General features: G+C 45.7%; 2 protein-coding genes across 3 annotated transcripts; one reads left to right on the top strand and one right to left on the bottom strand.

Moving 5' to 3' along the window:
- Positions 1-6,234: 6,234 nt before the first annotated feature.
- MRPL9 (mitochondrial ribosomal protein L9) lies at positions 6,235-13,190 on the bottom strand. 2 transcript variants are annotated; one of them, XM_052636915.1, is made up of 7 exons: positions 12,997-13,190; positions 12,647-12,803; positions 11,792-11,916; positions 11,526-11,576; positions 9,802-9,903; positions 6,900-6,960; positions 6,235-6,764 (listed from the first exon to the last, which is right to left on the bottom strand). In XM_052636915.1, exons 1-7 carry the CDS (start codon positions 13,147-13,149, stop codon positions 6,751-6,753), a joined length of 663 nt encoding a protein of 220 aa, XP_052492875.1. In that variant the 5' UTR covers positions 13,150-13,190; the 3' UTR covers positions 6,235-6,750. The 2 variants fall into 2 exon arrangements, with proteins under 2 accessions (XP_052492875.1, XP_052492874.1); XM_052636914.1 differs by having other exon boundaries at positions 6,877-6,960; positions 12,997-13,189.
- Positions 12,793-19,218, top strand: OAZ3 (ornithine decarboxylase antizyme 3). Its single transcript, XM_052636916.1, is given in 6 exon segments — positions 12,793-12,824; positions 16,747-16,810; positions 16,812-16,886; positions 17,652-17,827; positions 18,317-18,402; positions 19,076-19,218. Coding segments are annotated over 6 exon segments (576 nt in total).
- Positions 19,219-20,355: the final 1,137 nt, after the last annotated feature.

The raw sequence follows: 20,355 nt of genomic DNA, 5'->3' as shown, positions 1-20,355 counted from the left end.
TTCTTTTTTGTTGTTGTTTTGATTCCCCATGGACAAAGGAACCTGTCAGGCTACAGTCCATAGCATTGCAGAGTCGGACATGACTGAAGCGACTTAGCACACATGCATGATTTTTTTTTTTTAATTCATTTATCTATTTTACTTGGAGGCTAATTACAGTATTGTAGTGGTTTGTGCCATACATTGACATGGATCAGCCATGGGTGTACATGTGTCCCCCATCCTGAACTCCCCTCCCACCACCTCCCTCCCCATCCCATCCCTCAGGGTCGTCCCAGTGCACCAGCTCTGAGCACCCTGTCTCATGCATTGAACCTGGACTGGTGCTCTGTTTCACATATGATTATACATGTTTCAATGCTATTCTGTCACATCATCCCACCCTCGCCTTCTCCCACAGAGTCCTAAAGTCTGTTCTTTACATCTGTGTCTCTTTTGCTGTCTCGCATATAGGGTCATCATTATCATCTTTCTAAATTACATCAGTTCAGTTTCAGTTCAGTTGCTCAGTCGTGTCTGACTCTTTGCAACCCCATGAATTGCAGCACGCCAGGCCTCCCTGTCCATCACCAACCACCAGAGTTCACTCAAACTCATGTCTGTATTGGTGTTTTTTCTTTCCGATTTACTTCACTCTGTATAATAGGCTCCAGTTTCATCCATCTCGTTAGAACTGATTCAAATGCATTCTTTTTAATAGCTGAGTAATATTCCATTGTGTATAAGTACCACAGCTTTCTTATCCATTCATCTGCCGATGGACATCTAGGTTGCTTCCATGTCCTAGCTGTTGTAAACAGTGCTGCGATGAACATTGGGGTACACATGTCTCTTTCACTTCTGGTTTCCTCGGTGTGTATGCCCAGCAGTGGGATTGCTGGGTCATATGGCAGTTCTATTTCCACTTTTTAAAGGAATTTCCACACTGTTCTCCATAGTTAGTCATTCTTTTAGAGTCAGTTTACTGGTGACAAACTTTTAGTTTTCCTTTGTCTTAGACTGTCTTAATTTCCCTGTCATTCCTGAAGAATATATTTTTTTTCTAGGTATAGAATTCTGGGTCAACAGTCCAACATTTGAAAAACACGGTATCAACTCCTTCCTGCTTCCATGGTTTCTGATGAGAAGTCTGCTGTCATTTGAAGTGGGTTGTTTTTCCCTTAGCAGCAGTGTCATTTTTTTCTAGCTGTTTTAAAGACTTTTTGTCTTTAGATTTCAGAAGTTTAGTCCTGATATGTCTTGGCATGGATTTCTTTGAGTTTATCTTGTTTGGGGTTTGCTTAGTTTTCTGAATCAGTAAGTTTATGTCTCTTAACAAATTTGGAAGGTTTTCAGCCATTACTCTGTTGTATATATATATTTTTTAGCCCTGCTTTCTTTCTCCTCTCCTTCTGGGACTCCAGTGACAGAAATATCGTCTTCTGTTATAGTCTCACAGGCTTCTGAGGCTCCGTTCTTCTCCCCCCACCCGCCTCCCGCCTCCCTCCCCGCCCCGCCAGTTCTCTTTTCTCTGTGTTGTTCATAGTGGGGAGTTTCTGTTGTTTTTTCAGCCCTTTCCTCTGTTCTCTTCGTTCTGCTGCTGAGTCCATCCACTGAACTTCTCATTTTCAGTGTTACATTTTATAGTTTTAATATTTCCACTTAATTCTTCTTGGTATCGTCTGTTTCTCTAAAAGCTATTTTAATCCTGTTTGTTTAAAGCATATTCATAATTGTTGAAGCATTTTTCTCATGGCTGCTTTAAAACATGCCAGATAATTCTAATATCTCTGTCATCTCAGTACTGGCATAGATTTTCTTGTTTCATTGATTGAAATCATTTTGGTTCATGGTATGAGGACAGATTTTTAAAAACTGGAATCTGGACATTTTTGTATTATGAGACTCTGAATCTTAAAACTTACTTCTGTTTTAACTGACTTTCTCTTATACTGCTTTGGCACAGAAAGGGGAAATAGGTCATTACTGCCAAGTATAGTTTCAGATTTTACCCCTTACCTCCACTGACACCAAAGCACATGGAGCTTCTCTTTCCTGTTAGGTGGGGATCTGAGTTCCAGCTTCCTACATGGTCTCCACTGATACTATGGTGAATGAGGCCTCATTACTGCTGGGCAATGGTGAAAGTGCAAACTCTCCACTAGGCCTCCTCTGACTCAACCCTATAGGAAGGCAGAAGCATGCCTCTTTTCTGCCAGGTGGGAGTGAATTCCAGGTTCCCTGCTGACACCAGGGAGGGACAGGACTCATTACTGGCTGGTGGAGGGGCAGCTTGTAGTTTCTTATTTGGCCTTCTCTGGCACCACCCTGGCAGGGGTGCTGGCCCGGGTGTTATCACCTTTATAGAGAATGGAAGGCTAGATTCCCCTCTCAGCCTCGGCATGGTGGTGGTAGGGCTACAGTGCTATCTGTGGTGTTTGGCTAGAGTAGCGCAGTTAATTGTCTAAAAGATTTTTTGCTAAGGCTGCTCCTTTGCTTTGACTAGGAGCAGGCTTTTACTGAGGCTTATTATTTGTACTTTTATTTGTACCCCAATTTTGCCTTTCCAGGTTTCTTGGATAAATGAGGCAAAAAGAAAATCCAAGGGATTCACTGCAGTGTTGTTCCTTGGGCCCCACCATTCCTAGGCAGTATGCTTGCTTCTTTCCACTTCTCAGCCGTCTTTGTTTCATGTATAATTTCTAGGATTTATAGTTGTACCAGGAATGGTTAAAGTGTATCTATTCTACCTTCCCCTGAAGTAGAAGTTCTACCAGTGTATTTTTCACGTTAGGTATTGTATTCTTCATCTCTGAAAGTCAAAGTCACTCAGTTGTGTCCAACTCTTTGCGACCCCATGGACTATACAGTCCATGGAATTCTCCAGGCCAGAATACTGGAGTGGGTAGCTGTTCCCTTCTCCAGGGGACCTTCCCGAGCCAGGAATTGAGCCGGGGTCTCCTGCATTGCAGGCAGTTTCTTCACCAGCTATCAGGGAAGCCCCAGTAGAAAGATGTTCTATCAATGTATTTTTCATGTCAGGTATTGTATTCTTCATTTTTAGAAGTTCCATTTGGGTCTTATATTCTCTCTCTCATTATAGTTTTGTTTGCCTTTACAGCCGTAAATGTCTGAAGCATGTTTATAGCTATTTTAATTCCACCATCACTGTCATTTCTAGGAAAATTTCTCTTGGTTGGGATATTTTCCTGACTCACTGTCTTTTTTTATGGTAATATTTGACTGGCTGGCTCTATGGTAAAGAATCTACCTGCCAGTCCAGGAGGTGCAAGAGACGTGAGTTTGATTCCTGTGTTGGGAATATCCCCTGGAGTAGAAAATGGCAACCCACTCCAGTATTCTTGCCTGGAAAGTTCCATGGACAGAAAAGAGAAGCCTAGCAGGCTACAGTCCATGGGGTTGCAGTCACACGACTGAGCATGCATGCATACTGATCGGGCATCCGACATTGGGAATTTTGCTTAGTGTTGTTTGCTGCATTTTCTTCCATGAGTGTTGGTCTTGGTTCTGGCATGCATGGTTATCAGTTTGATCCTTTCTAGGCTTGCTTTCAGGCTTTGCATGGTGGGTCCAGGGTAGCCTTTATCCTAATGCCCTTTTGAAGACTCCACCCAGTGCTCTATGTATTGTAAGATCTACCCACACTGTCAGGAATACAAACAGAACATTCCCAGTATTGTGTGTGGGAGCTCGGAGAACTGTTTGGCTTACTGTCCATTTGGTGTTTCCCACCCCCCAGCCTCATGGTTTCACCCCACACATCCACAGATCAGTATTCAGACCAAGGTTTCAGGGGACCCCTCTGCAGATCTTCAAAACTGGTCACTCCCTCATCTTCAGTGTTCTGTTTCTCAATCTCTAGTCAGTTTATCTTCCATCAACCCTGAGACCCCTATTATAGCAAGGAGGTACAGCACTGGGTACATGACCACAGGATCCATGGTCTGATCACACAGCATACTATCTAGAAGCAACACAGTGGAACAGCTTGGAGACACCTGTAAAGATGAGATACCATCCTCCAGGATACAGTTTATACCCTGGATCAAGACAGCCTGGAGTGCTGTCCCTAACTAAAACATATGGGTCTGGGAAATGGGGGTTGGGTGTAGGAGCAGCCCTTTACTCTCAGTGACCCACCTGGAGGAAATCGTGTCTCCAGCTCAGGGCTCTGAATATTTAGAAGTCCTGCTTCACAGAAGGGGAATATTTTCACTAGTGGACACACTAAAAATCTCATCACATTTTAAGTTAGGGCTGTCACCAGATTTACTTCAGATCACTACCAAAAGACAGTGAGGTTAAGGGAAGTAATCATTAACCCGGCAGGAGTAACTCATAACCATCAGGAGGTAGGGCTGCTATTACATAATGGGGACAAGGGAGCGTGTATTTGGCACCTAAGTCATCCACTCTTGCTCCTCTCTTGCCTAATTTTTATTATAAATGGAGGAGTGTAGTCATAGCCTGAGAAGGTAACCCGTTTAGGCCAACAGAAGTATAAACTGAGGGGATGTGGGGGAGAATCTAGAATGGGTAGTCCAAGAGGAAATAGGTATCAGTTGTAGACTTAAGCTACAACAGCAGGGGCTATAGTCTGTCCCAGGTCTTCCTCTTATTTCCCCAGAACCTGAAGGATCATTTTGGGACTTAAAGCAAATGGGTCTGAAGAGCGCAATAAGTGGACTTTAGTGGACACTACGCCGTGCTGCCCAGACTCCTGGCTTCAGCACTGAGGCACTTCCCAGGCTGCTGAGAATGCATACAGCTCTCATTTATGTTCCCCCTGGGAACTGCCTGTGCCTGAAATCAGTCACCACACCCAAGACCCTCTCCTGGTCAGTGTCGGGTTCTATAGGTCTCTGTAGAGCCATCCCTAGCTTCAGCCTGCTGTGGGACTAAGGCCTTAGCTGAAACTGCATCAGCTCAACTTCTGTCTCTACCTAATCTTGCTTCCTTCATTCCCCAACAGGTGTTAATCTAGAGGACTCCCCCCGCAGTAAACCTCACCACACCACGGTTTCGCCAAGAACTCACCTTATGACAAGTATTTAAACACTTTTTGAGATTAGCTGTGTGGAATGTTGTCTGTTGCCCAATTTCAGAGAGCTTCAATGTAGTGATGGTGGTAGTGTGGAATGATGCGGTGTTAAACGACCTTTCCATTTCAGGGACAGCAGGGATTGATGGCAAATTTGACAGTGGAACAGCAAATTTCAAAGAATACTAGTGCTCGACCTGAGTTATGGAATTCTGGAAAGTGACGTTGGATACAGGTAAGAGTGCTGCAACCACTGATGAAAGAACTCTCATTTTCAAGGATGGCTACATGTGGATGAAAGTAGTTAACTGGCTTGACAAGGCAGGTGAGCTGCTGCTGCTGCAAAGTCGCTTCAGTCGTGTCCGACTCTGTGCGACCCCATAGACGGCAGCCCACCAGGCTCCCCCGTCCCTGGGATTCTCCAGGCAAGAACACTGGAGTGGGTTACCATTTCGTCTCCAGTGCATGAAAGTGAAAAGTGAAAGTGAAGTCGCTCAGTCGTGTCCAACTCTTAGCGACCTCATGGACTGCAGCCTACCAGGCTCCTCTGTCCATGGGATTTGCCAGGCAAGAGTACTGGAGTGGGGTGCCATTGCTTTCTCCAGGCAGGTGAGCTCAAACAGGATAAATCAATTTTTCTGAGCTGCTGATAAGGGTAGCAAAGCGTCAATGGTCTCATCTTTATCCTTCCTAAAAATCTCCCATTTGAGTGACTCTGGCACAATCCACTTAACAAGAGTTGGTCTTTCTTCCAGGAATGAACCTTGAACTTATGCAGAACTATCTACTTGCCTCATCTCCCAATCCACAATTACCTATGAACTAGCCCCACATCTTAACCTTTGTCTGGAAACCAGACAAATTCTTTTTCAAAATTTCAAGAGTTCCCCTTTTAAACTTCTTTTATCCCAGCTTTATTTTCTCCAACAACTGCCCTTAGACCTTATTCAGATCTCAGAAAAGTAGAATCCATTGTGCTTATTTGTATTGAGGACTTTATTAGTATACTTAATAAGTTTTAAGACCATAAGGCATATCAGCTTGTTGAGTAATTTGTCCATACCAACTGTGGGCTGTAGCCCAAAAAATGTTTTCTCTTTTTCCCCCTTTAGCAGCAAACTCCAGGGGCTTTCCAAGAGGACATTCCACTTGGAAGTCCTGTCCCCAATCTACTCAAGTCAGTAAACAACACCTAAAAACAACACAACCTTTTTATTTTTTCTGAGATACAATGTTCAGTTTGGATGATGAGAATAAGCTAGCTAGCTCTACCATTTATTCCAGTGAATTCCAATGAAGGAAGAGGCTAAATAGGATCTAGACTGTTTTGGTCTATTAATATTTAGCTTATCAAATCCACAGCCTGTACTTCTGGAGCAGGCCTCCCCAATAAGGCCAAACGTGGTAACTGTTGAAGATGGCAAATATGGACGACTGAACACATCGGTGCAGTCCGGTCTGCTGTTGCGGCCTCCATTCGCTCTCTAAGATTCCGTGTTTGGTTAGAGCTAGGAGCGGCATCACAGTGCTGCTCCATCTTTGCTCCACCGTTCCTCTGATTCTGCTTCGCTGCTTTCGAGGGAGAACAGGTTCAGATCTGGACGCTGGTGGAGGCCACTCCCTTGGCAGCTTGCTGGGCCAACCAATACTTGTATCTTTTGGTTTTGGGCCTCTCAAAGTTCACCACGGACATAGGTACCCTCACAGTGTCAAGTCCATTTACCTGCCCACAGAACAATAGGAATGCTTAGGTCAGGTGGGCAAATAAGGCTAACACCACCCAATCCAAGCTTTCTACCCAGTCAGAAAAAGGAGAGCGCATGTGTGACACTCACCGTCACCTCGCACCAGTACTCACCCCTCTGGGTGATGGGCTCTTCGGGCAACTTTAATGCATGTGGGGCAACCACAACGCCAAGCTGCAGAAAAATTACAGCCAAAAGGAGCTCTGTTTACATGGCTGCCACTCTGGGCAATCTCAAGAGGATTCTAGACTTCCCTGTAGGGATGAGTAAAACTGGGGCGTTTACCCTGGCTGATCCCACGGAAAGGCACAAACCTCCCTAAAGAGTGGCAGAGAAACTCAGTCCTGATTTCTCAGGGAGGTGGTTTCACAAGAGAAACAGGGTTTGAGATCAAAGTCACTTCATCCAGATAAGTAAAAATTCTCCAGTGTCACAATTCCCCAGCTTTTCCTATCTAGAGAAAATCAATGTTCCCATCTTCTCCTGTCAGTTTTCAATTTCTTTGTGACCATCCTTAGTCACTTCCCTTCTACACTTCTGCAAACCAATCAAGAACACTTTGCCCAAGATGGACAGCCTCATGTAAATTAATGAAGCTAGAACACACCCTCACACCATACACAAAATTAAACTCAAAATGGCGTAAAGACTTAAACACAAAACGTAACACCACAAAACTAGAAGAGAACACAGCAAAACATTCTGACATACACTGTACCAATGATTTCCTAGATTAGTCTCCCAAGGCAACAGAAATAAAAGCAAAAGTAAACAATGAGACCTAACCAAGCTTACAAGCTTTTGCACAGGACATAAAATAAAAAGACAACCTGCAGACTGGGAGAAAATATTTGCAAATGATGCCACTGACAAGGGCTTAAAATTCCAAAATATACTAACAACTCATATACAACTCAACAACAAAAAAATCAACCCAACTGGACTTCCCTGGTGGTCCAGTGGTTAAGAATCCTGTCTGCCAAGGCAGGGGGCATGGGGTGAATCCCTGAAGATTTCACGTGCTGTGGGGCAACCCAGCCCAGGCACCCTGGAGCCCCTGCTGAGACGGGCGGCCAGTGAGAAGCCTGTGCGCTGCAGCTAGAGAGCAGCTCCTGTGCACAGCAGTGAAGGCCAAGTGCAGCCAGAAACAAAGAAGACCTGAAAGAAAAGAAGCCACCCCATCAGAAAATGGGCAGGTGACCCAAACAGACATTTCTCCAAAGAAGATATACAGTGGCTAGCAGACACGGAAAAGATGCGGGAAATGCAAATCCAAAGTAAATGGGGTACCGTCTCACACCGGTCAGAACAGCCATCAATAAAAAGTCTACACGGACCTTCCTAGTGGTCCAGTGGTAAAGAATTCACCTGCCAGTGCAGGGGACATGGGTTGAATGCCCTGGTCCGAGAAGATCTCACATGCCGAGGGGCAACTGAGCTTGCCACCTGTACCCACAGAGGCCACACACCACAACCACTGAAGCCCACGCTCTGCAGTAAGAGAAGTCACTGCAGTGAGAAGCCCATGTACTGCAAGTATAGAGTAGCCCCAACTCACCACAACTGAAAAAGCCCACATGAAGCAAGGAAGGCCAGTGCACCCAAAAGTGAAACAGAAGTCTACAGATAATGCTGAAGCGGGGTGGAGAAGAGGGGATCCTCTCACACTACTGGTGAGAAGGTAAACTGGTACAGCCAGTACGGAAAACAATATGGAGCTTCCTCAAAAAAATAAAACTAGAGTTGCCATATGATCCAGCAATACCATTGCTAGGTATGCACCTAGTCGTTCAGTTGTGCTGGACTCTGCAACCCCAGGAACTGCAGCCCACTAGGCTCCTCTGTCCATGGGGATTCTCTAGGCAAGAATACGGAGTGGGTTGCCATGCCCTCCTCCAGGGGATCTTCCCAACCCAGGGGTCGAACCCAGGTCTCCTGCATTGCAGGCAAGTTCTTTACCGTCTGAGACACCAGGGAAGCCCATTCCTGGGTTTATATCTGGACAAAACTATAATTCAAAAAGATACACGTGGGACCTCCCTGGTGGTCCAGTGGTTAAGAATCCGCCTGCCAATGCAGGGGCATGGGTTTGATCCCTGGTCCGGGAAGCTCCCACATGTTGCAGAGCAACTAAGCCCCTGAGCCACAGCTACTGAAGCCCCCACACCTAGAGCCCATGCTATGCAACAAGACAAGCCACCCCAATGAGAAGCCTGCACACCACAACAGACAGTAGCCCATGCTCGCAGCAACTAGAGAAAGCCTGTGTGAAGCAGCAAAGACCCGTCGCAGTCAAGACGTGGAAACAGCCTAAATGTCCATCAGCACATGAATGGGTGAAGAAACTGCGGTCCATATATACAACGGAACACTACTCAGCCATAAAAAAGAATGAAACCATGCCATCTGCAGCAACAGGGATGGATCCAGAGATGACCATACTAAGTGAACTAAGAAAGACAAAGGCCATATGCTGTCACTTATATGTGGAATCTAAAACATGACCCAAATGATCTATGAAACAGAATCAGATTCACAAACGTAGAGAACAGACTTCTGACTGCCGAGGAGGAGGGTGCATTGATTTACATATGGCTGTCCAACTTACGGAAAGCATTCCTGACTGGCTTGCACAGCTGTGGGAGGGAAATGACTTGTGGTTGCCAGACTGGGGAGCGATGGATTCAGAGTCTGGGATTAGCAGACTATATATTACGACTATATAGGATGGATAAACAGCAAGGTCCTACTGTATACAACAGGGAACTATATTCAATATCATGTGACAAACCATAATAAAATATGAAAAAGGATACATAGATATAAAACAATTATTTTGCTGCATAGTAGAAATTAATATGTTTTAAATCAACTATAATTAAAAAAAAAAAGCTTTCCCTAACTTCAACTGGATGATCACACCCTTTCCTAACAGAGGGATCAATCCTGGAGTAGCTGCTTCTTCCCAGGGGTAGCTTCCATCTTAGGGCTATAGTGGTGTTTGGGAGTACTCACATTTCTGAGAAAGTGGCGGGCAACTATTTCAGGGTTTAGCTCCCATTTGACATTGTTCTTCATTCCTACCTCCAGGTGGCAACTCTTCAGAAATTTCACTGTCTGAGAGGAATTATAAACAGAGGATAGGTTAGAGTTGGAATCAAGGAGAGGAAACATGTTAGCAAGAGGCCAAGAGGCATAAAGTCCGAGAGTTCAGGCAAAGCACAATTCCTGCCTCGTAGCCAAGAGAGGTGAGATGATGAATAGGAAAGATAAAAACTCCTATTGTCTCAAGACTGACATTATGGAAAGATGTTTTAGCAATGCTCGGGAGGGGAATGCTGCCTATACTTGGCTATCCCTAAGCAAGGAGACACAGGCCATGTCAAAGTTGGGCTCATCGACTGTTCATCTCAGGAAAGACTTTCATAGACTGTTTTAACCCAATATTCTGGCCCTTCAATCCTACCACTACACCATTAATGATTCCTCCTTGCTTACAGAATGAAGTATAAATTCATTAGCTGAGGGTTAAAGATGTTTTATAAATCACGCCCACCCCACTTTCCAGTCATATATTTCCTAATATACTATTCAAGTCTTCTGCTTTAACTAGACTGGTCTACTTTCTATTTTAAAACATTCTTTAACTGAGCTATCACTTCACACTTGACATAATGGCAATCATCAAAAGAATACAAGTAAATGCTGGCAAGGATGTGGAGAAAAGGGAATCCTTGTACACTGTTGGTGGGAAGTTAAATTTGTGTAGCCACTGTGGAAAACAGTATAGCAGTTTCTCAAAAAACTAAAAATATTAGAACTACCATATTATCCAGAAATTCCACTCCTGGGTATATATATCCAACTCTCCCAAAACACTAATTCAAAAAGATATATGCACCCCAATGTTCATAGCCATGTTATGGACGCAACCTAAGTGTCTATTATGAATGGATAAAGATATGGTATATGCAAACACACACACACACACACACAATGGAATACTATGCAGCCATTTAAAAGAATGAAATTTTGCCATTTGCGGCAACAAGGATGGACCTGGAGGGCATTATGCTAGTTGAAATAAGTCAGAGAAAGAAAAATACTGTATGATATCACTTATATATGTGGAATCTAAAAAATACGAATCAGTGAATATGAGACAAAAACCGATGCACAGATATAGAGTGTAAGGTTACAAGGATGTACTGTACAGCCTGGGGAATATAGCCAACATTTTGTAATAACTATAAATGAAGTGTAACCTTAAAACATGCCTTAATTATCTACTGAGACTTTGTCTCCCTTAATACCTTTCCTACCTTCCTGGTCTATCCAAAGCCTATTAAGGCCTACTTCAATCCTCCTCAATCACCCTAATCCATTCTAGTCCATGTCACTCATAATTTATGGTCTTGAGTTTATGTATAACTTTTTCTTGTGTCTGTGTTCTCCCCACGTTGTCTGTCAACACCCCTGAAGCCAGAGTCCTCATCTCACATTCTTCCATGGGTACCCTGGTGCCCAGGATGGGGCCTCCCTCAATAAGTCAGAGCACTTAACCCAACATGTCAGATCTCCTAGGAGGTCTTAATATTAGTATCAGTTACAGTAGCCACAATACTTCCCCTTGCCCCTTCCTTGTGCCGGAAATCAAGAGACTTAAGAAGCCTTTTAGGGAGAGGTTGGTGATTTCTGTAGGTGACCAATAAATAAAGATTTTCTATGTTTCTACTTACCGCCTCACCTGCCTTGGTCTGGATCTTGTCTAGTTTTCCTTCTTGTCTCAGCTAGAAAAGAAAGTTACAGATTGAAAAAAAAAAGAGAATCCATAGTAACTAACAACAAATTCTTACTATGCTGGGCATAGTCTGGGCTTCTGAATTCCTGTTCTTCTAGTCCCTACCTCATTTTCAAATTAAATATCAAAGGGAAAGAAGTTGTTAGAAGTAATGTTCAGGTTTTAATATCTCTTGAGTCCCTCTGCTTTCTTCTTTGGGCTCACCAATTTCTCCTCTTCAAACAGCTTCTTGTTTTCAGGAGATGCGTACACAGCCAGTCCTTCAGGAAGTAGTCGATTACGGCCCACAGATTTTTTCACTGAGACCAGGTCACCTCGGACTCCAAGTTCTGCCAACAGAGAACAGAGGCAGAGGATCAGAGTTATCTAGCAGTCCCTAAAGAGATGACCAAAGAAAAAGAGACCTCTTATTCTCTCAGTGCTTATTCCTCCCAGAAGAAATATTAGTATTCACTAGGAACAACACGATTTCGAATTCATTTCTTTAGGGCCTGATTGAGAAACTCAATATTCCATGTACAAAGTGAAGCATTGTCCCATCACGGAGATTTCAGTATGCGGTGCCTACTGTCAGGCCTGTCTCCCCACACACTGTTAAAGATGCTGTGCTAAGTGGCTTCAGCCCTGTCCAACTCTTTGCGACCATGTGGACTGTAGCCCGCCAGCTCCTCTCTCCATGGGGAGGATACTGGAGTATTCTCAGCCAAGAATACTGGAGTGGGTTGCAAAGATCCCAGGGGATCTTCCGGATCAAACCAGTGTCTCGTAAGTCTCCTGCATTGGCAGGAGGGTTCCTTACCACTAGCGCCACCTGGGAAGCCCATGCAAAGGGAAACAGTCAAAATGAGGCCTTCCAAGACTCTGGAACATAAAATTAGATGCTGCTGCATTCATATTCTAATTTTCTATGTAGGAAACCAATGTCACAATCACAGTACTTTTTACCGCTTCTTCTTCTCAAACAGACAGCTGATCATTCACCCAAAGTAGTGAAAGGGCAGAAAAAAGTTGATGCCGAACAGAACCAGCCTGAGAGAAGTACCTCTCCCCGGGCCTTACCGTCCACCGACTGGGTGAGGATGAGCTCCAGGTTGTCTTTGGGCCGGTGTTTCGTATCTTCCACGAGCTTGTAGACGCGGTGTCGCCGGTGCAGGCGCGGTTTCCGGCCTTCTCCCGCTAGCGGCACCTTCCACCAGCGCTCTACAATGACCGTGCCCTGGCGGCCGGGGGAGCGAGAGTGAGCGAGTATTCAAGGAGAAGCCTCCTCCACTGGCCGCCGGCACCTCAGGGAGAGCCCACCACCCTCGATTTGGGGCCCACCCGGTCTCAGCGCGCTTCCCAAAACAAGCCTCGGCCATAACTAGCTCCACCAGAGGCAAGGAGCCCCGGCACTCAGACCCGGCCCTCACCCGACTGTGGGACAGGCTGAAGTCGCGCTCCGAGCCGGGGGTGCTCCCTGAAAGTCGCGGCCGGAGGAGCTCCCGGACCCCTCCTCGCAGCAGCCGCTCAGTGAACACCCGCAGCTGAATTGCCCGCGGGGCCGCGAAACCGGCTGCCGCCATGTTCTCGGGCGCAGAGGAAGGTCCGCAAGGCGCAGGCGGCGGGAAAGGCCCCCACGGGCTGCCCGCGGCGCGCCTGAGCCGGCGCGGCTCTGTGCGCGCTGAGCTTCCAGCAAAGCCTGGCGCGGAGTGAGCTGCGACGTGGGTGTCTGGAGACCAGAGATCTGGCTGGGATGGGTGCTCCACGATTCAGCATTTCCGCCACTCCCTTTCCCCAATTTCTTCTCGGGGGAGGGACACCCTTAGCCACTGACTGATAGTGGAATGACTGTTAGCTGCACTGACACCGGGAGGCACCCGCTCCCTCCCTTGGCTTCGTCTTTATTACTGGGGCTTTTTATTTAGCTCCAGTCGCTGAGGTCGCTTCCAGTTCTGACGTTCTGTGATAGCTGGATGCTTTTCCTTACTTCAAATCTATCTAAAAGTGGTGGAAGGATGGAATCCTCTGGAAAACTGCCAACCTCAGGATCGTCTCTTAATCGTTACACTACAGTGTATAGTCCTCCTATCCTGGAATAAGATACTATCTTCCTTCAGGATTACTGCACTGCTGCTGCTGCTGCTAAGTCGCTTCAGTCGTGTCCGACTCTGTGCGACCCCATAGACGGCAGCCCACTAGGCTCCTCTGTCTCTGGGGTTCTCCAGGCAAGAATACTGGAGTGGGTTGCCATTTCCTTCTCCAATTACTGCACTAGTCTCCTAACAAATATTTAAGTAAACGTAAATCACCAGACAGACAGTTCCCTCTGTGGAGGGTCTCAGTACTGGGGAGTAAACCATATAAAATGGAATGAATAGGCCTGTTTGGCATGAGGTTTATGGAAAGATGCTCTGAGCATCATGTTATTCGACCTGTAAACAGCCTTTGGCCAGTAGTCCCTCGTAATTACACTTTCTTTAGGTAGCTTCCAGGACACCGATTTACTTTTCTCCTTCTGGTCTCAACATGCTCCCAGAAACAAGCGGGGAGCGTTTCAGTCTCCTTGGCTGATTTCTCCTTTATTCTTCATCTCTTAGAGTGCCCCCAGGCCTCAGTCTTTGGGTCTTTACTCTTCTCAATGCCAGTCTTGACTCATATGCCAATGACTTCAAATTTCTGTCTTCACCCTAGACTTCTAAACTCCACACATGACTATCCAGCTGCTTACTTCATCTTCCCCTTACACAACTGTGGACAATTCAAAGTTAACATGCTCCAAACTAAACCCATCTCTATCCTCTGCCCCATTCTGCCTCACTTGCAGCCTTTCTTCTCTGTCAATGGTAACTCGCTTCTTTCAGTTCTTGGACTCACCTCTCCTACTTCAGGAAATCCAGAAGCCAACCATATCCCATCACTCCAGTTCTCCACCATGGTATAAGATACTATCTTTCTCCAAGATAACTGCAATAGTCTCCTAACAAATAATCCTTTAGAGCTCTACAGTTTATTTGCGATACACCAGTCAGAATCTTTTGAAAAACATGTCAGATCATGTCTCATCTGTCCAAAACTTGCAAAGACTTCCCCCTTTAGTCAAAGAAAAAGGCCATACAATGGTCTACAAGGCCCTGTATGACCCGGTCCCATTAGCTCTCTTCTTCTACTCCCCCTATAGCTTACAGGGCTTACCAGGTAGCAGGAGTGGTGAAAAACCTGCCTGCCAGTGCAGGAGACATAAGAGATGCGGGTTCAATCCCTGGGTTGGGAAAATCCCCTGGAAGAGGAAATGGCAACCCCCAGTATTCTTGCCTGGAGAATCCCATGGACAGGAGGCTGTCAGGCTAAGGGTCAGACATGACCGGAGCAACTTAGCACGTAGCTTGTAGTCAACCCACAGTGGACTCCTGTTTCTTGAAAAAATTTGACCCTTTCTCCTTAGGGATTTGCACTAGCTGTTGCTTTCACACAGAAGCTGTTTCCCTCAGACGCTGGCTTGGCGTTAACTCCCTCAACCCCTTTGAGTAGACCTCCTTGCTGCTAAGTCACTTCAGTCGTGTCCGACTCTGTGCGACCCCATGGACTGCAGCCTACCAGGCTCCTCTGTCCATGGGATTTTCCAGGCAAGAGTACTAGAGTGGGTTGCCATTGCCTTCTCCTAGACCTCCTTAGATCACCCTATTTATTACTGCCACTGTCCCACCCCCTTCACACTCCTGATTCTTTTTTCTACTCGATCATCTTCTAACACGTGAAATAGTTCTCTTGTGTTTAGGTTTGTTCTTTCAGTGTTAGACGCTCCATGGGGCAGGGATATTTGGTTTACTGGTGTATCCCAAGCTCACAGTAGGCCCCCAATAAGTATTTGTAAATGGATCAGGAACGTACAGAGGTCTCAGACTGGTGGCGCCAGCTCCAAATTTTGCACACAGTGTTGATTTTTTTAATCAATAATTTTTTTTGTTAGTAGTAAAATTTCTGAAGATTAAAAAAAAATCTTTTTGAGAAACTTACCACAAAAATCTCTTTCCAGTTTCTGTTGAAAACTGTATGATCTGGTCTGCATTCCTGCACGGAAACTTGGAGCTGAGCTGTGTCTCCCCCCACCCCGACCCTTTTTTTAAGAGTGTGTGAGCTTTTCATTTTGCTACAGTCCCACCCAGCAGCTGCACTAATTTCCCCTAGCTGTCCAGGTCCCTGGAGGCATTGAGTTTGCAGTTCCTACCCCATAAGGCACTGAGAAAGTTCAACAACATGTAGAATCATTGGGTTATTAAAGGTAGGGATAATAAAAATATTGAACTGATAGGAACAGGGAACCAACCAATCAAGTCAGATACTGGAACAGGGCCTTAGAAGCCTCCTGCAGTATCAGACCCCAACCTGTTACTGAAGTGTGTGTTTGCCACATGCACACGCCAGAGGGGAGCCCATGTTCCGTGAGCACAAGTGGTCAGCCAGCGCTGTTTACCAACCATACAGAAACAAAAAGTATTTTAATTTCTGGTACAGCCGTGAAGTCCATACTAGTTGAACAAGCACTTTGGGGGCTACCTAAGTGGGTAGGGTCGGGTAGGGAGCACAGAGAGGAACACTGAAGTGACTGAAGGGTGGCCCTTTGCCATGTCACAGTGCTCACCGTGTCACAATGGCACCAGAGGCCTGAACCCCTGCCACCAGCCCCTGAACCTCACTTTGCCGCAGGGAGGCACTGAACTAAGAAACTGCCTTGTTACAGGTCACGCCCCTCTTTCTACTCCCTTTCTTATATCAAGAGGGGAAAAACACGGAACTACCTCTACCCGTTCTGGTCACCACACGCCTATTACCTTTACTGTTACAAGTACCGGATCACCCTCCGGGAGAAGATGCTGCCTTGCTGTAAAAGGTACTTGTTTTAATGTCTACCTGTAGTTGTTTATATAAACTGTAAAGAAAAATAAAATAATTTGAAAGGACTCCCTAAGTGGCAAAAGAGAATGGCAAAATAGGGTGGAAGGCTGGCATGGAACTTTGTAAACCTTTCTATCTGGCTGGCCTGGGGAAATGGAAATAGATAGGCTGGTTCACATAAGATACAGAAGACAGTGCCAGAGCCTGGCCCAGTGTACCTGGAAGGTAAGTCTCTCCTCATCTCAGACTCAGAGATCAACTAACTGGGGCCTCTTTTTCCTCATCAGCATCACCACTTATAAGGAAGTGGAGGACTTGACACTCCGGCCCCGTTGCTGTCTTCAGTGCTCCTGAGTCCCTAGCAGGTCTTCAGGGGGGCAGACGCACCGAGCAGGGTGATCAAGACCAGCTTAAAGAATTATATTCGGTAAGTGGACTGGGAGCTGGTGCTGGGACATGGCAGCCCACTGCTTGCTGTAATATGATAACTTACAAAGGGACATGGACGCATTGGAAAATAAATCATAGAAAGCTAGCTCATGTGAGCGCCTGTGTAAAACGGACTTGCTTTATGGACAAGGATTCTGGTCCAGAGAACTTAAGGCAGGGTCCTAGGGCTGGTGTTGAAAAGCAGGATGGGAAAGGAGGAATTGAAAACAAAGACAGACTATATTAAGACACACAGCTGTATTCTGGGACATAAAGCTGTTTAGATGCTAAGTTTTGGGTCTAGAATCCCGAACTCCTGCACTTGCCTTTGTATCATCATGCCTAGGTATGAGCTATGCATTTTTAGATAAGAAGTGGCAGAATTTAGGGAAAACATATATGATGGGAAAAAGTACGAGTGTTATTAGTGAGACAGTAAACAGATGATACAGCTTTGTTTAAAGAATAAGCTGTTTGATGATGTAAATACAAGTTTCTGAACCGTTAGTGCACCTCTCAGTGGAGTCAGCAGGTAGTATTGACTCGATTCCAAATTTTTATCAAGGAAAACGCCATGATAGGGACAGAGTTAGGTCTTAGGACTAGGAGATATTGAGTACGGCCTGGCTCCACTTCACCTAGGCTCTCCATCAGCCCCCTCCTTGCTTCCACAGACACACCTAAACAGGTCTGAGATCTGATTTGAGGGTTAGGTGAGCACAGAAACAGGAGACTGTTACTCTCATTTTTACTCCTTTTCTAGGCTGGGAAACTGACGGTGCTGTCTACTGACCCCCTGCTTCACAAGGGCCCAGTGCAGTTAGACTTCCACTTCCGCCTCACCCCCCAGACCTCCGCCCACTGGCACGGCCTTCTATGTGACCATAGGCTCTTCCTGGACATCCCGTATCGGGCCTTGGATCAAGGCAACCGGGAAAGGTGACTGAGTCTGGATGGGGGGAGGGGGAGGTGAAGGGAAGAGGTAGGGGTTTCACTCTGATGTCACACTCAAGTAACGGGCATGCTAGCCAGTGAGGGCTTATTCAGGAGCTGGATACATTCAAATCACTGAACCAGCCAGTGAGTTGAGCCAGGATCTGGATTCAAGAGATAACAGTCCATAGGAGGTTGCTAAACTGATTCAGAATCACAAGGTGGAATCCATAAATAGTTGAAAGGAAGTGATCTCCAGCTGTTTGTCTTTATAGAGTGGCCCTTTTTCCCCAAGCCCCTTCCATGGCAGGGGTATCAGACCATAGTGTATAAACCCTTAGCTTCAGAGAAAAATCCATCAAAACCAGTTTGGAACTTTCACTTCCTTGGGTCAGGAAACACTGAGCAATAAAATACCTTCTGTTGCAAACAGGCACCTTTGTAGGTTTTGAGTTTGTGAAACATGCCATTAACCATTTTCCTTCTGGTCCCTAGTTTGACTGCAGCACTGGAGTATGTGGAGGAGAAGACCAACGTGGATTCCGTGTTTGTAAACTTCCAAAACAACCGGAATGACAGAGGTGGGGAATCTGCTCTATTCTTCCTGGCCCTTTGTGCTGAAGCAGCTGACAGTGATTTCCCCTTTATAGGAGATCTTCCTCCCTTCACTCTAAAGGGCATGTTCAGGCAGTTCAGGGATTCAACACCCATCCCCTTCTCCCCACCAAGGAAATTAAGGCATCTAGTATTCTGTTCATTGAAGTCATAACTGAACTGTCAAGAAGGCCCTGCACACAAATTTCAGAAGCTAGACTGAAGAAGCACTGGTGAAATTACACAGAAGCCATTCAAGGGATGTGGCTGGTAGGACAGAAAGAGTCTCAAATGTATTAAGCACCCATAGTGTGAGAGGGTCAGGTGTAAGGCCAGATGCGAGGTGCACATTACAGAAACCCTCGCTCCCTCGGGGAGCTTACACTCTGTTGGATATGAGAGACAAGTAAGAGTTTATTATACCATCATTGTGTTAGGCACTTTGTAAACATCTCATTTAAATTGTGTGATCCTCATTTTACAAACATGTAGAGCACTGAAGCCAGGTTAGAGTCCAGCTCTGTTTGACTCCAAAGCACATCATCCCTGTGCCTGCACCACACTGCTCCCTGCCCAGTCATTCCCCAGTGGAAGAAGCCAAATCTAGGGGAATGGTTGCATGCAGTCTCAGCGTATTCTTATTTTGTTCTCTTCTCACAGGTGCTCTGCTACGCGCCTTCAGCTACATGGGCTTTGAGGTGGTCAGACCAGACCACCCAGCCCTTCCTCCCTGGGACAATGTCATCTTTATGGTGTATCCCCTTGAAAGGGATGTTGGCCACCTGCCCAGTGAACCTCCCTGAACATGCTTATTCCTACTCTGCGAGGGGCTGGGAGCCGTGTTAAGTGAGAACCAAGCTTCCAGGATGTGACAAAACACCTTCCATCTAGGAGTAAAGGGTAGTGCAATCCTCACGCGTTTCCCTTTTCTTTGCAGGCGGGAGTGGGGGAGAGGGTTGGCTGGAGCAAAAAGTGAGCCTTACAGAGCTGAATTCACTGTAGGATAGACAGACATTTGATGACTGAAAAGCTCAAAGGGGTCTGAGCAAGATAGGGAAAGGACCCAAGGATTTTAAGCTTTTGCCTTGCCCCTGTCCCAAAACTCTTCCCTTATTTATTTTAACCATCTGAGCACCTGCCAGGAGCAGGAACCAAGCACCAGGGAATTCAGAAAGACTTAAGCTTTACTGGGATATTTTATCCATATACTTAGGTTCAAACTGGAGACAAGTGAAGGAAATCAGAGAAGGTACATGGTTCCTGTGGCACTAGTTTAAGGGCAGGAACATTCCAGGAGGCTGCAAAAGTAGTGTTGTTAAGAATAGGGAACCCATCAGAATGGGTTAAAAGGTCTTAAAAGCCATGTTAAAGGAAAAGGCTTTCATACACAGTAACAAACTGTAGCTAAGGATGAGATACCACTCATCTTTCAGAGAAGTCCTGTGAACAATTTATATCAGGAGACTTCTTTTTAGAGTAAAGGCTGATAAACAACAAGGTCCTAGTGTATGCACAGGGAATTATCCTCAATATCCTGGGATAAACCATAATGAAAAAGAATACAAAAATAAAAATGCCTGTATGTGTATAACTGAGTCACTTTGCTGGACTTTGCAGTGTTGACTGTCACAACACTGTAAGTCAACTATACTTCGATTAAATAAAATTTTTAAAAAAGAGTAAAGGCTGAGGAAACTGGGGACTAACTGGCCCCATGATCCTGTCGTAGAGTAGCTCCAATTCCAGGGCCGAGCCTGCTCCGTGAGCAAGTGCAGCCAAGGTCTGAAATACCAAATCAACGGCACGCTTTCATTGATTCCTGTGGGACCACCCAAGCTACCTAGAGATGCTCCTTTACTGAAGTCTTTCCGCTAATTGATACTGAGGTTTTTCTAAGACAATAAAATTTGAAAATTGTGTTTCTGGGGAAATATAGTTGC

This window comes from Budorcas taxicolor, chromosome 3 (assembly GCF_023091745.1).
Source record: "Budorcas taxicolor isolate Tak-1 chromosome 3, Takin1.1, whole genome shotgun sequence".
NCBI classification, from domain to species: Eukaryota; Metazoa; Chordata; class Mammalia; order Artiodactyla; family Bovidae; genus Budorcas; species Budorcas taxicolor.
The sequence above is the reverse complement of the archived record's forward strand: the minus strand, read 5'-3'. Positions and strand labels throughout refer to the sequence as shown.